At 47.9% G+C, this 14363-nt stretch overlaps 1 protein-coding gene across 1 annotated transcript in view; it reads left to right on the top strand.

Annotated features, from left to right (window-relative positions):
• Slc4a5 (solute carrier family 4 member 5) overlaps nucleotides 1–12719 on the top strand; it is a 60955-nt gene extending 48236 nt beyond the window's left edge. Inside the window, exons 19-24 of the mRNA XM_028762485.1 lie at nucleotides 5006–5074; nucleotides 5706–5879; nucleotides 6408–6572; nucleotides 8634–8718; nucleotides 9672–9739; nucleotides 12610–12719. Of these exons, the coding sequence (XP_028618318.1) occupies nucleotides 5006–5074; nucleotides 5706–5879; nucleotides 6408–6572; nucleotides 8634–8718; nucleotides 9672–9706 (528 nt within the window). The 3' untranslated portion in view covers nucleotides 9707–9739; nucleotides 12610–12719. The remainder of the gene's footprint in view (nucleotides 1–5005; nucleotides 5075–5705; nucleotides 5880–6407; nucleotides 6573–8633; nucleotides 8719–9671; nucleotides 9740–12609) is intronic.
• The last annotated feature ends 1644 nt before the right edge of the window (nucleotides 12720–14363 follow it).

Below are 14363 nucleotides of genomic sequence, written 5' to 3'. Positions count from 1 at the left end.
GAACGTGCATCTGTGTGTATGTGTGTGTGTGTGTATAGACCACTCATGGAATCTTGAGGTGCCAGATCCCTGGGAGTTCCAGGAGGTTGTGAGCCACCCAACGTGGGTGCTGAGAACCGAACTCAGGTTCTCTACAAAAGCAATATGTGTTCTTATCTCCCAAGCCATCCCACTGGCTTCTTTACCTTATATTTTTGAGACAGGGTCTCACTGAACCTGGAGCTCACACATTTGGCTAGACTGACCGCAAGCTCAAGGGATCCTCTCACCTCTATCTTCACAGTGTTAGGACAGCAGCTCTGTGCCTCTGCATCTGGCCTCTTTCTGTGGCTCCTGAGGGTTCAACTCAGGACCTTGTTTGTGTTCTGTGTGGCAAGCACTTTACTGGCCGAGCCGTCTCTGCAGCCCAGGACTTTCCTTTCATATTAAACTTAGTCCAGTGTTGTAGCCATTCCCTTCTCCCACCTTTAAGGCTCTTAAAGTAAAGGCTCTTAAAGGCTCTGAGGTAATCTTGCAAAGAAAAGAATGCACTGCCTCTGATTGGCTCACTATGACAAGTGTATCTGGCTTAAAAACAGATGCTGGGCACATCTGAGTAGTAGGTGTGCAGCTGGGTCCTTCAAAGGAAGGTCTCCATTGTGTATGGATCAGATCACACACAGACGGGCAGGTATTTTTCCTTCATTTGAAAATGGTTGTTTGCAGGCCAATGAGATAGTTCAGCAAGTAAAGGTACCTACCTGTTGCTGAGGCTGCCAATCCAAGTGTGATTCCCTGGACAACACACACACACACACACACACACACACACACACACACACACACACACAGAGAGAGAGAGAGAGAGAGAGAGAGAGAGAGAGAGAGAACATCTGATGGCAGGAAAGAATCAACTCCTGAAGGCTGTCCTCTGACCTGCACACATGAACACACACACACACACACACACACAGAGAGAGAGAGAGAGAGAGAGAGAGAGAGAGAGAGAGAGAGAGAGAGAGAGAGTTAAGTGTTAATCAATCAATGTAAAAATAGAGGCTGGAGCGCTGCCTCAGTGGTTAAGAACACTGTTAGCTTTTGTAGGGGACCTGGGTTTGGTTCCCAGCACCCTCACAGCAGCTCACAACCATCTGCAACTCCAGTTTCAGAGACTCTCATGTTCTCTTCTGGCCTCAGCGGGCACCAGGCACACATGCTGTGCACATACATATATACAGCCAAAAACCACTCGGACACACAAAATAAAGATGAATCTTTTTTTAAATGAGCATATTATGCTTTTAAAGTTGATTAAGTGAATACAAGTAAAATAAACCACACTTTGAAGAGCACACTAGGTTTGATAGCCTAGGCCTGTAACTTGGGAAAATGAAACAAAGAGTCACAAGTTCAAGGCCAGCATCTGTTACAGAATGAGTTCTGGGCTGACCTAGGCTCAAGATAAGCAGTGCGGTGAAGATGGGGGTGGGGGGGTGAGCAAAGCATTGGTGGAAAGACCATCTAACACTTTCAAGGCTTGGGGTCGGCGGTGGTACGATGCTTGCACGATGCTCGCCAGGCACAAGCAAGGCCCTGGTGCAATCACAGGTAAACCCAGAACCACTTTTCTGGTCTCAGGGATGGAACTCAAGGTCTCGAGAATGCTAGACAGTGCTCAGCCACCGAGCTATAGCTCCAGACCATAGAATCACTCTCAGTTTTTACATTTTTATTTGTGTGTGTGCCTGTGTGTGCACGAATGTGTGGTTTGTGGTGTGTGTGGAGGTCAGAGCACAGCTTACAGGAATCAGTTCTCTCTTGCCACCTTTCGTGTCCCGGGTATTGAACTCCAATTGTCAGGCTCGTTATCAGGAGACTTTACCTACTGAGTGTCTCCTTGGCCCCAAAGTGTATCTTAAGTGTGCAAGGAGTGAGTCTTAATTGTGAAAAAGTTTCCAAAGAACCGTCCTGTGTCAGTCCTAATATTGTTTGACAAGTGTTTGTGTCAAAGGCCAATAGTCTAAAAAGAGGGTGATTGGGTGACCCAAGATTCCTCCCTACACTGTGCAGACGGCAGCTCCCATCTCCCTGAGACACTGTCGGGCTTGAGTCCAGCGGCGGGGCAGCGGGGCATGTTCAGCAATGCAGCCGTTCCGCACCAGCTTGTCTCTGTGTGTTGAATCGACCAGAGAGCAGCTAGAAAGGTCTACCGTAGTCGCCATCCTTTTGTTCCATTTACAATGTGGTCAGTTCTTTTATGGACACGTTTATCACATCCTGTGTGTAGTGGCCGGTCTTTTATGCTCACACTTTTGACATCTGGTTTTGTGCTAATGTTGTCTGTGTTCTTAGTCTAGGACAGCAGGCCTACAGCAGTACAAAAATAATACTAGAAATAAGGGTTTGAGTGGAGCTCAGTGGCACAGGTGAGGAGCTGGTCACATCCCCGATGGAGGATCAGGATCATAAACCACAGGATCTATGGTACGAGCATCTCAAGGGGCACACCTGCCCCTAAACAAGGCTTTGGAGGCTGGAGAGATGGCTCAGTGGTTAAAGAGGGCTCGCTGCTCTTCCCAAGGACAGAGTGTGGATCCGAGCTTCTACACCAGGCTTCTCGTAGCCACACTCCGATTCCAGGAAGTCTTACCTGCCTCTTCTGACCTCTGAGGGCCCCACACTTACCTGGCACACTCTCTTACACACACATAAGAACTAAAAATAAAAAATTTAAAGATAGGATTTCAAACGTTAGTGAAGGTCTTTCCAGTCAGTGCTGAACAACCACGTCTCTCACAAGAGCTGGAAAACCCAGGGCATGAGAAAGCTCTACCCCAGGAAGCAGAAGTGTGGGCTGGGGTGCTGCTGACATGAGCCCTGCCGAGCCACACAGTCCAACAGTGAGAAAGCGACGAGAAATACGGCACCCTGAGAGTGGCTATCTAGAGCTCCCAGGGGCTCTGGGTGCTGTACTTTCAAAATTCTAGGGCTGTAGCTCAGCTGGAAGAGCTTCCTGAGCATGCAGGAGCCCTTGGGCTCCATTCTCATTCTATCCCCCTGCGTAAACCAGGCAGTTTGAGATCTAATTAGAATGCGTGCCTCTAATCTCTGTGTTTTCTTTATCTTGATTTTGTTTTGTTTTGTTTTCGAGACAGGGTTTCTGTCCTGGACTCACTTTGTAGACCAGGCTGACCTCGAACTCACAGAGATCCACCTGCCTCTGCCTTCCAAGTACTGGGATTAAAGGTGTGCACCAACTAGCCTGGCCCTTGATTAGTATTTTATTTTTTATTTTATTTATTTTTTATTTTTTTATTTTTTGGTTTTTCGAGACAGGGTTTCTCTGTGTAGCCCTGGCTGTCCTGGAACTCCCTCTGTAGACCAGGCTAGCCTCAAACTCAGAAATCCGCCTGCCTCTGCCTCCCAAGTGCTGGGATTAAAGGCGTGCACCACCACCACCCGGCTTGATTAGTACCTTAAATACTTATCTTATTTACATGTACGTCTGTGTGAGTGACTGTCACGTTTGTTTGGGTCCTGTCAGAAGCCAGAGGAGGGCATTTGATCACATGGAGCAGTTTCGAGCCAGCCACTGTGAGTGCTGAGAACAGGACTCAGGTCCTCTGGGAGGGCAGCAAGCACTCTTAACCATGAGCCATCTCTCCAGTATAAGACCCTTGCCCTTTTATTCTCATAGATAGTGTCTCACTATGTAACCCTGAGTGGCCTGGAACTTGAGATGTAGACCAGGCTGGTCTCAAAGTTTTCATAACCCTCCTGTCAAGTGCTGGGATTACAAAGATGCGGCACGATGCTGGCATAGTATTACATTTTATTTAAGGTTTTCTTTCAGTTGCCCTTATGCTTTGAGTGCAATTTGCACAGAGCTAACTTAGTGACTTTTTATGTTGTTTTATAATTAGGACATTTTTCACAAGCCACATGTTGGCAGGAAGGTGCAAGGGCCGTCTAAATCCCTTTTTAACTTTTAGCACAAAGGCCTTGGGATGGAAGCTTACAACATCTAGATACAAGTCTTAGTGCTTAAACACTGAACAATCTAACTTAAAAGAGGTCATTGTTTGCTTGGATATCTTAACATTCTTTCTTTTAAAGATTTATTTTACCTTTTAAAACTATGTGTATGTGTGTCTGTCTGTGTGTGGATATGTATACATGAACACAGGCACCAGGCACCGAGGAGGCCAGAAGAGGACATGAGCCCCTCTGGTGCTGGGGCCACTCGATGTGGGTGCTGGTGCTCTCACCTCCATCCCCTTCAACCCCTCTCAGCGTTCTTAAATGGCACCTGCAGGTTAGGCAACCCATGTAGGTATCAGACTTTGTGCTTACCAAGTGTTCTCCCAAGAGCAAGGCAGGCCAGCCTTGGTTCAGCAGCAAGCAGAGGCACAGATAAAGAAAAAAAGGAAGAGAAAGGCAGCCTAGCCAGGTGGTGGAGAGAAGGCTTTTGAAGATTCTGAATAATGATTGTGGGACAAAGTAAATGACATGGTTCCATTGTTGAAAAAGCAAACTGTTGTTCTTGTTTGCAAGGAAGGACTCCCCATCAGTGGCGAGCTGGGGATCTGTCCTCCTTAGTTCATACAATGCTGCCTGTAACGTGTGTCTTCTGTTACTTGCTTCTGCTGGGCTCGCCCAGGGTCCCAGCCCCTTCTGTGACTGTCAGCTGAGGCAGAAGTGGAGAGAATCTGGTGGAGTGAGTAGTGCACAGTCTGGGTGGCTTCCCCTCTTGCTGGAAGGCTAACCCACATCGTATAGATTCTGAGTGGCCGGGAGAGCAGCCAGTCTTGGGAAGCAGCAGCAGGCTGGTCTGGGTACCCAGGCTGGGGGCCTGTTAGCCCATCCTCATGGCCCTCACCTCACTTCATCCAGCTTTAGTTCTGCTGTTGGACCCTCAGTTCCTTCAAAGTCCAGCTCTCCAGCACTCTCTGTGGTTGGCTGATACCCTTGTCCATCACCAAGTAGCAAGGCCCCTCCCCAGCCCAAACCTGTCCTCTCATTTCAGTACATCCCCATGCCAGTGCTCTATGGAGTCTTCCTCTACATGGGAGTGGCCTCCCTGAATGGCATCCAGGTAAGGTTGTATCCTCCCCGGGCTGATGTGACCTAGAGCCAGAACTTCATGTCTAGTTTGTGCTACCAAGACCCTAAATGTTTGCTGTCCCAGTTCCATGAGAGAATAATGGTGATGATGCTACTTCCATTGTGCCACCAAAATGACTACACTAAGTATTTTACAGGGATCATATAATCTATGAGACTAGGCCCTTAGGTTCCCATTTTACAGATGGAGAAACTGAGGCTCAGAATTTGAAAGCCAGGTCAAGCTAACTGTTATGAACCTTCCCTCCCTAATTCCCTAAAGCTGCTCTATAAAAGAAAAGATTTTGTTTTGTTCTGCTTCTCCATGACACTAGGGCCCCAGGCAGTTTGTGCTGCTGTTAAGATGGTTTCTTTTCCCTCAGATATGGATTTTGTTCATGTTCCTTTAGTCACTCTCTGCAGGCTGTTTCCTATACCTGGTGCTCGGGGTCCCTTCCCTATGTTATACATATGTACATACTACTAGCCTATCATAAGGCCCAATTAGGAGACCCTTCTCCACAACCCTACCAGGTCACCACATCCCCTAGTCCCAGAGCCCAGTAGGCCTTTGGCGCTGGGGTTTGACCTCTTGGTTGAATCCTATGCTCTATTCTTGCCAGTTCTGGGAACGCTGTAAGCTTTTCCTCATGCCAGCCAAGCACCAGCCAGACCACACCTTCCTGCGCCACGTACCCCTTCGTCGGATCCACCTGTTCACGCTGGTGCAGATCCTCTGCCTGGCCCTGCTCTGGATCCTTAAGTCAACCATGGCTGCCATCATCTTTCCGGTCATGGTAAGGAGGGTCCGGTGGGCTCCTTGGTGCTTGGCAGATTGGGTGGGGCAGTGCCACCGGCAGGTTCAGTGCCAGAGAGCAGAGAACAGTACCATAGAAACAGGACCCTGTGGAGAAACCCATAGAAGTCAACCAACCTCCCCCACCCATGAGCAGGTGGGACGGGGGAGGGGGAGCAGGATTGAAGAAGCAGAACAAAGCAGAAAGGCAACGCTCCCAGTGCTGAGCCTCAGACTGATCTTGGAAACGGAAGTGTAATAGTAAGCTTATTCCCATGTAAAACGAATGCATTTGAAAAGCTAAGTGGATCATGAAAGGGGCAGAGACAGTGCTCAAAGATTCAAGAACTAGGAATGTTGCATTCTTCTGGGCTTGCTGGCTAGTTAGTCTTGGGGACATTGGAGTGGCTACAAAGATGCTGGCCACACATGGTCCCTGACCTCAGCCAACTGGGGAGAAAACACAAGCTCACAGTTGTCTTTGAGCTCCCATGAAGTTTTAGCCTTTCTGCCCTTCTTCCCATCCCAGATCCTGGGCCTTATCATTGTTAGAAGGCTCCTGGACTTGATTTTCTCCCAGCATGACCTGGCCTGGATTGACAATATCCTCCCAGAGAAGGAGAAAAAGGAGACAGACAAGAAAAAGAAGAGAAGGAAAGAGGTCCACGAGAACGCAGAGGAGGAGGTGGGGATGGTGAGTCTGGGCAGAAGGCAGAGACTGAGAGACTCGGTTCTGCCAGGGCGAGGGGTGGCCTTGTGGGTGGTCTTGGGTGCTAAGACCCTATCTGTTCCTGGAAATATCCTCAGGGTGGTCAGAACTAGTGAGCTTGTCTGCCTAGAAGCAGGTGATGGCCACTTCTGTGGGTTCTTAGTTTCAAGTCCCTGGGGCAGAAGAGACTCCAACATGGAAGGTAGTTGTAAGAATTGCCTGAGAAAGGAGCAGGTCTGTGGAGAGCGATCAGTGGGAACTCACATGGGGCCTGGACTCTAGGGATGTCACCCTGGTAACAGCTTAGCTTGGGCCTACCTACATGGGATCAGGGATGGAAGCGGGAGAAACTGTCTTCGCTGAGGTAGAGGGACCATGTGGTTGCCCCACCTGCTCTTTCCCTCTCCCATGCTTCCTCGATCCCAGCCAAGGGTCAGCCCACGCCATACAGCAGGCACCAAAACACCAGGCTGAAAGATTTTCTTTTCTTTTTTTTTGGGGGGGGGGGTTCAAGACAGGGTTTCTCTGTGTAGCTCTGGCTGTCCTGGAACTCACTCTGTAGACCAGGCTGGCCTCGAACTCAGAAATCTGCCTGCCTCTGCCTCCCAAGTGCTGGGCTGAAAGATTTTCTGAATCAAGCACTCACTACAAATAATGACAGCTCTTTCCCAAATGGAACACGACCTCCCAAGATGGATAAGAGCTGTCTAAGAGCATTAAGAACTCGGTCCTACTTTGGTTACTCCTTTTCCTGGTGCCAAGTCCCTGCTCCCTTCCGTTTGACTCAAGCCAGTAACCGTCACCTAACTTTTGCAAATGAAAAACTTTTCACAGGCAATGACTCCCTTAACTGTAGTCCTCCTACAGGAGAGAGCCTTTATGCACTTTAACAAAGGAGAAAAGTTCTGGGGCAGGGGTGGTTCAGTGGGTAGGGAGCTTGCAAGGCAAGCATGAAGCTCTGGGTTCCAGTTCTAGCACCTTATAAGCCAGGCATGGTCATGCTTACCTGTAGATTGAAGTTGAGTGTTAGTACAAGAGGTTGAGATAGGAGGATCAGAAATTTAAGGCCAGCCTATAAAGGGAGGGAGGGAGAGAGGGAAGGTGGGAGAGAGGGTTAGAGTCTAAGCATCTTCTTTTATTTTGAGATTTATTTTTTTAATTATGTTGTATTGCCAGTGTCTGTGTCTGGGTGCATGTATGTGGCTATGTGCTTGTGAGTGTAGGTGCCTGTAGCAGCCAGTAGGAAGCGTCAGATCCCCGGGGCTTACAGGCAATTGTGAGGCACCCAAGTGTGGCGCTGAGAACCAAACTCCAGCCATGAGCAGCCAGAGTTCTTAGCTGCTGAGCCATCTCTCCAGCCCTACCCTCCACCAAAGGTCTTTTCCATTTTTGTTATTTTAGTATATGTCTGTTTTGCCTGCATGTGTGTGTCTGTGTGAGGGTGTCGGCTCACCTGGAACTGGAGTTACAGACAGTTGTGAGTTGCCACATGGTTGTTGGGAATGGAACCCAGAATTTCTGGAAGAACGGCCAGTGGTCTTAACCACTGAGCCACCTCTCCAGCCCCCCTCCCCCAAGTGCCTTTTAAAACCGAATGCTTTTTCTTTGGTTTCTTCAGTAAACATCTGAGTAACTCCTATGTGCCAGGAGTCACTCCAGGTCTGAGGGAAACCATCTCTGCGGTTTAGGATACATTTACTCAGTAGAAGAATGAGATTTGAGTCACTTAAACTCATCTTACACCTGTCTTTATGGCAATGCTGCTGTAGTGTGTGTGAGCCACTCACAGTGTCTGCTTACACAGCAGACTATACCTTTCAGAGAGACATTCCTGGCTGGATTCCTGCCTGTGTTCTGGGCTGTAGAAGAGTGGGTAACTGTGCCGTGGTGCCTCGGTGGGCCCCAGTGTTTACTGCAGCCCTCAGTACTTGGTCTGGGTGGGAAGAGGATGGCTCCCAAACTGTGCATGTATGCAGCTTGTGTCTCATTAAAGAAACCCAGGTGGCTGTCTTGGTGTTTATCTGCTTTCCCACTGTTTTTCTCCAGCCCCAGTCCCTTCCTCCCTCAGTTGTAAAGATCCCCATGGAAGGTCTCCCATCTGATCCCCAAAATGGTATCCACTGCGTTGCCAGTAAGTAAAGCACCTGCTCTCTTCCTTCCTGCTCACGGCCAATCTTCCTCCCACTCCCGAGGGACCTCCCCTTGCAGCTCAGTGCTCTCCTTGTTTTAGATGCTGAGGTCTCCTGGCCAAGAGCCTAGAAACGCCACCGTATGGAGACACCCCTCCCCATAAAAGAGCATCCTTCAGTCTTCACTTTAGACAGGACCACCATTCCTAACTTTCCTTTGGCCCCCATGGCTTTGCTGGTCTTCACTGTTTTAGAACACATCTGTCCAACCGTGGCCCCCGAGTCTCCCACATCTCCCTGGAACTGTGATGATTGAGAATCTCAGTCATTGTTCCGTATTAGAGAGACAGCCATGGATGAGTCCAGCTCTGGTGTTAGGCTGTGATCCTGTGAAAGCCACAGGCACCTGCCACTGCTGACAGGGGGCTTGCTTAGGGAAGTCAGCTTATGGTCATGAAGTCTCTTCTAGAACCTTCCCTGGCCTCTAATTCTTCCCTGGTGATAGACAGCCCAATTTGTCCTTGTAGTCTTTTGAAGGATGTAATGGAACACTGATCATAGACCATGGAGGATCCTATCAGAACCTGTCACTCTTCTCAAAGACAGGTCAGGTACCGGGGGCGAGCACATCCTGCCAACGCCTTCAGGGGCCCTTGAGAACTCTTCATCATAGCACAAAGTCACCTGAGGTTTCTTCTTCTCCTGTCCTACTTTCTGTCATCCTCTCATGGCATGGCCCATGCCTCTTTCTTTTCTAACCAGCTAAGGGCCCCTGTATGAGACATTGAGCCTGAAGCAACCTATCCTCTGTGAGCCCCCAGTATTCCTTCCCCTTGTGCCTTGTTGACTAGGGCTGAAAAGCAGAACACAGAGAGGGTGAGGGGGTTCTGGAGAACTAGATTGTTCCCTGTACCCTGTTGGACCTGCTCACAGCGGCCTTCTCATCTCCCTCCAGGAAAAAGATCTTCCAGTTGGAGCTACTCTCTCTGACTCCTCCTTCAGTGGCTCAGAACTGGACCGAAGGTAAAGGCTGTCGCTGCTTCTCTTTTCCATGTGCGTGGGTATGGGGCTATTAACTGGGCCATGGGTGACTTATCAGTGAGGACACTCATAAGGAAATGACTCCCTCCCCCAGCAGCCATGAACTGCCAGGAGCTTCTCAGCGGGGGCTGGGAGGGCTCATGTGAGGTAGACTCTTGAGCATCAGACAAACCTAAGCAACGGCTTCAGGCCTAAGGGGCTAGACCAGCTCTGCTGGTCCACACCCGGGAGACAGGTGAATAACCTGGCCATGGAGATCAAGAACTAAATGTGTGCATTCATTGCCATCAGATGGTTTCAATGCACAACAGAATTCAACTTTAGAAAAGGAACCACTGCAAACCACTGCATAGAATACTGACAGTAAACACAGAACAAAGAAAGCAGCTATTCAACAATGAAAGCTAGCTTGATTATCTGTAAGGGAAAGCTTGGGTAGATATGCAAAGGGTCAAAAGGAGAGGTACTCACAAGAATAAAACAGTGGGGTTAGTTATCACAGGACAGATAAAGATTGAAGACAGTGCTGGGCAGTGGTGGCGCACACCTTTAATTCCAGCACTTGGGAGGCAGAGGCAGGCAGATTTCTGAGTTCAAGGCCAGCCTGGTCTACAGAGTGAGTTCCAGGACAGTCAGGGCTACACAGAGAAACCCTGTCTCGAAAAACAAAACAAAACAAATCATTAAAAAAAAATTGAAGAAAGCTAACTAGAAAGTAGAGATAGAAACATTCAAGAGAAGGATCATATGAACGTGACCCTTGGTGCTCTTGATGAGATGCTAGGCATGAAGAGAGTTGTGCACACGGCAGGTCCTCAAGCTGCTTGGGTGTCAGTGTCAGGGTGTGTGGGTGCCAGAGAGGACATCAGATGCCCCAGGACGGATGCTGCAGGTGGTTGGGAGCCACCACATGGGTGCAAGAGCTTTCCTCTGCAAGTACAAGTGTTCTTTAACCACTGAGCCATCACCACCCCAAATGTATTTAAACTAAAAAAGAAAAGGTTTATACCAAATCAAATCTCTAACTACCTCTTCTGCAGACAAGAGCCTACACCAAGATAAGGAATTAAAAAGAAACTGTTAAATTACACAGAGCCACAGAACAAGTTCATAAATGCAGAGAATTTGGTTAGCTAGACATGGCGCTTGCCATAGACACTGTGTATCCCCAACTCTGAAAGCAGTTGGAAGTAAAGGAGATCTCTCCAGAGAAGAAAGGGCTCAGGCGACAGGACCTGGATGGACATAGATAAAGCTTTAAAGCTGGAGGGGTGGGGGACTGAGAGATGGGGGAAGGGGCTGGCTGGAGGTCCAAGGGATGGTTGGGCTGAGAGATGGAGGGCTGGTGAGATGGCTTGCAGGTTACATTCACTGGCAGCTTTTCCAGAGGACACAAGTTTGGTTTCTAACATCCACATGGCTGCTTTGAGCCATTTGTCGTCCCAGTTCCGGGTGATCTGAGCCCTTGTGGATTACCAGGCACGCATGTGTTGTACAGACATACCTGCCAGGCATGAGGTTCCATACTTGGGGTAGTAGAGGGACATGCAAAGGCACAGTGAGTGCCATGTGTGAGAGCAAGTATCGACACACATAAAGCTGGTGATCTCAAGGGAATAGTCTTACCCAGGACACAAAGACCTGTCTGGTGCACAGACTGGGCCAGAGCAGAGGAGGAAAGTCCAGTCCAGGCCGTGGGAACATGCCTAAGGCAACATTTGAAAGCACACCCACAAGGATTGATGGGCAGTTCTGGCAGGCTCTGTCTGCCATGCTATGGAATCTGGATGCTGTCCTTTGAACAGTGAGAACAGAACAGTCAGATTTATGATTCGGAAAGTTGGCTTTGGCAGCCATTTAAGTAGGTTAAAAAAGGCTTCGACCAGTACAGTGACTGTGGCTGAAAGCCCAACAGATAGAGGACACTTTGTTCTCTGAATGCACTGAGTTCATGCCTCTGAGAAACAGAGGCAGGAGGATCAGGAATTCAAGGCCATTCTTAGCTACAAAGAAAGTCTGAGGCTACATGAGACCTAGTATCAAAAAACAACATCAAAAAGGCCAGCAAGATGGCTCAGTAGGTACAGGTGCTTGCCACCAAACCTGAGTTCAAAAAAATGGTGGCTCATGCCTTTAATCCCAACATCTGGGAGGCAGAAGTAGACAGATCTCTGCAAGTTCAAGGTTAGCCTGGTCTATACAGTATGACCCTGCCAGAAAAAATAAATAAAAATAAAACATGACTGGAGTTTAATCCCTGGGACCCATATGTTGGACAGAGATAATCAACTCCTGCATGGTCCTCTGACCTCCGCTCTCGAACCCCCAAACATCCATAAATAAATGTATGTAGTAAGTAACTTTTCTGAGACTGGGTTTCACTAACGTAGCCCAGACTGCTCTTGAATTCGGATCCACCTGTCTGTCTCTGCCTCACGAGTGCTGCATGGATTGTTAAGAATTTTCCTTTAGGGGCTGGGGAGATGGCTCAGCAGTTAAGAGCACTGACTGTTCTTCCAAAGGTCCTGAGTTCAATTCCTAGCAACCACATAGTGGCTCATAACCATCTGTAATAGGACTTGATGCTCTCTTCTGGTATGTTTAAAAACAGCTACAGTGTATTCATATAAATATAAGTAAATCTTTTTTTTAAAAGGAAAAAAAAGAATTTTTGTTTAAAAAAAAAACAACCTTGCATGCACGTGGTGCAGACATACACGCAAACACCCGTGCATTTTTTTTTTTTTACGCTGATAAGCAGCAACAGAACTGTTCCATCAGAGCCCTGCTCTGCGCCTGGTGCTGACCACACGCAAGAGTCTCATTCTTTCTTCCTGCTCTGCCCCACTCAGCATCACCTTGCATTTCAAAATCTCTTGTCCGGCTTCACCTGCTTTCAACTACTCACGGAATCCAGTCTTCATGGTGCCACAGGTGAGGATAGAGATGGAGTCTGACCTCAACCTCACAGACGACGAGGACTATGGGAGAGAGGTGGGCGGGGAGACCACCCTCTAGTCCAGCATTGCTCTTCCAGGCTGGGGGAGGGGGATAAAGCCTGGCCCTGGCTTCCTCTAGAGCGCGTGCTAAGCCTTTCACCTGCTTCCTTACCCACTGACCAGACAGACAACTAGAGGCCTTTCAGGGACATCTGACTTAGATACAAAGCTCCTCCCTTCCCTTTGCAGTTCTTAAAATACCCAAAACATACGGCTTAAAATGCCACCCAGCATAGATATAACCTTTCTTGTGAAAAAAATAAAAATGTTTTCCAAAGTTACAAATAAAATAAAACGGCCAGCAGTGGACTTACATTTAACATATATACTGATTTAGTCTCTTCTATGTAAAACAAATACTGGCTTAGTATTTTTGAAAGGTTTGATTGACATCTAAGTGACTGGATGGTCTTGAAGGTCTGAATGTGTCCTGCAGGTCTGCATAGTAGGACATAGCTGAGTCAAATCTTCCACCTCCTTCTGCTTGAAGTCCAGTCCTCTGTTCAGTGGGCCTGGCTTTGTAAGTGTGGCTGGGCCTTCCACACACTGAAAAGCCAGTTCTAAAACGATTACTGGAAGAATCTGTGTATTAGTGGATTTTGTTTGAGGGGGGTGATCACTGTATCTTCAGCTTTCCTGGAACTCCCTGTGTAGATCAGGCTGGCCTCAGAATTCAGAGACTCTCCTGTCTCTGGGATTAAAAGCATGTGCCTCCACATCTGGCTCTGATTGGATTGTTTTTAAGTTCATCAACTGAACTCATAAGTCACATTAGGTGAACCAAATGACCCTTTAAATTTGTCACTGGCTTCATAACCTGGAATCCATCTACTTGCTGATGTATTTGAGTAGGTCCTCTCTCTCCCTACACCACAATTTTGCAATAGCTAAAGCCCAAATTTCCAGTCTCAAGAACACTGCATGTTAGGCAGCTAATGTTGGTAATCAAACGAGTACTTTACACCAGTGGTTGGAAGGAACACCATTTCCAGCTGGGGTAAGACTTCCCGGCTCTTCACTGATCCAAACCCTTTCCAACACAAAACTGTTCATCTTCCTCTGCACCAATCCTGGGAGAGCTAACAGCATCCACATTTCAAAGTCTCAGAGATGAGTGTGCTTTATTAACCAAATGAGCTGGGAAACCAGTTAGCTTTTAAAAGGTTGATCATTCCATCTAATCTTTGCCGTAAACACCGGTTATGTTTTATGTGCATATGAACATTTTAACCTTTACCATGCTGATGTGTTACCTCTCCACTCACTGAGGAAGTTCTTCCATCTCTAATGTTAACTGCTCTTCAATAAAACTTAAATCATGTCTGCTTACCTTGTCTAATAACTGAGGGAACTCAACAACTGTTGCCTATAACATGTACCATACCCAACTTATAAAAATATCCACAGCAAAGGAGCTAGAGAGATGGCTCAGTGGTTAAGGGCACTTGCTGCTGTTGCAGAGGACCAGGATTTGGTTCCTAGCACCTTCATGATGGCTCACAACTATCTGAACTCCAGTTCCGGGAGACTTAAGGCCCTCTTCTGGCCTTCACAGAGTATACACACACACACACACACACACACACACACACACACACACACACACA

This window comes from Grammomys surdaster, unplaced genomic scaffold (genome assembly GCF_004785775.1).
Source record: "Grammomys surdaster isolate TR1022 unplaced genomic scaffold, NIH_TR_1.0 133, whole genome shotgun sequence".
Taxonomy (NCBI): domain Eukaryota; kingdom Metazoa; phylum Chordata; class Mammalia; order Rodentia; family Muridae; genus Grammomys; species Grammomys surdaster.
This window is presented reverse-complemented; position numbering and strand designations above follow the sequence as displayed.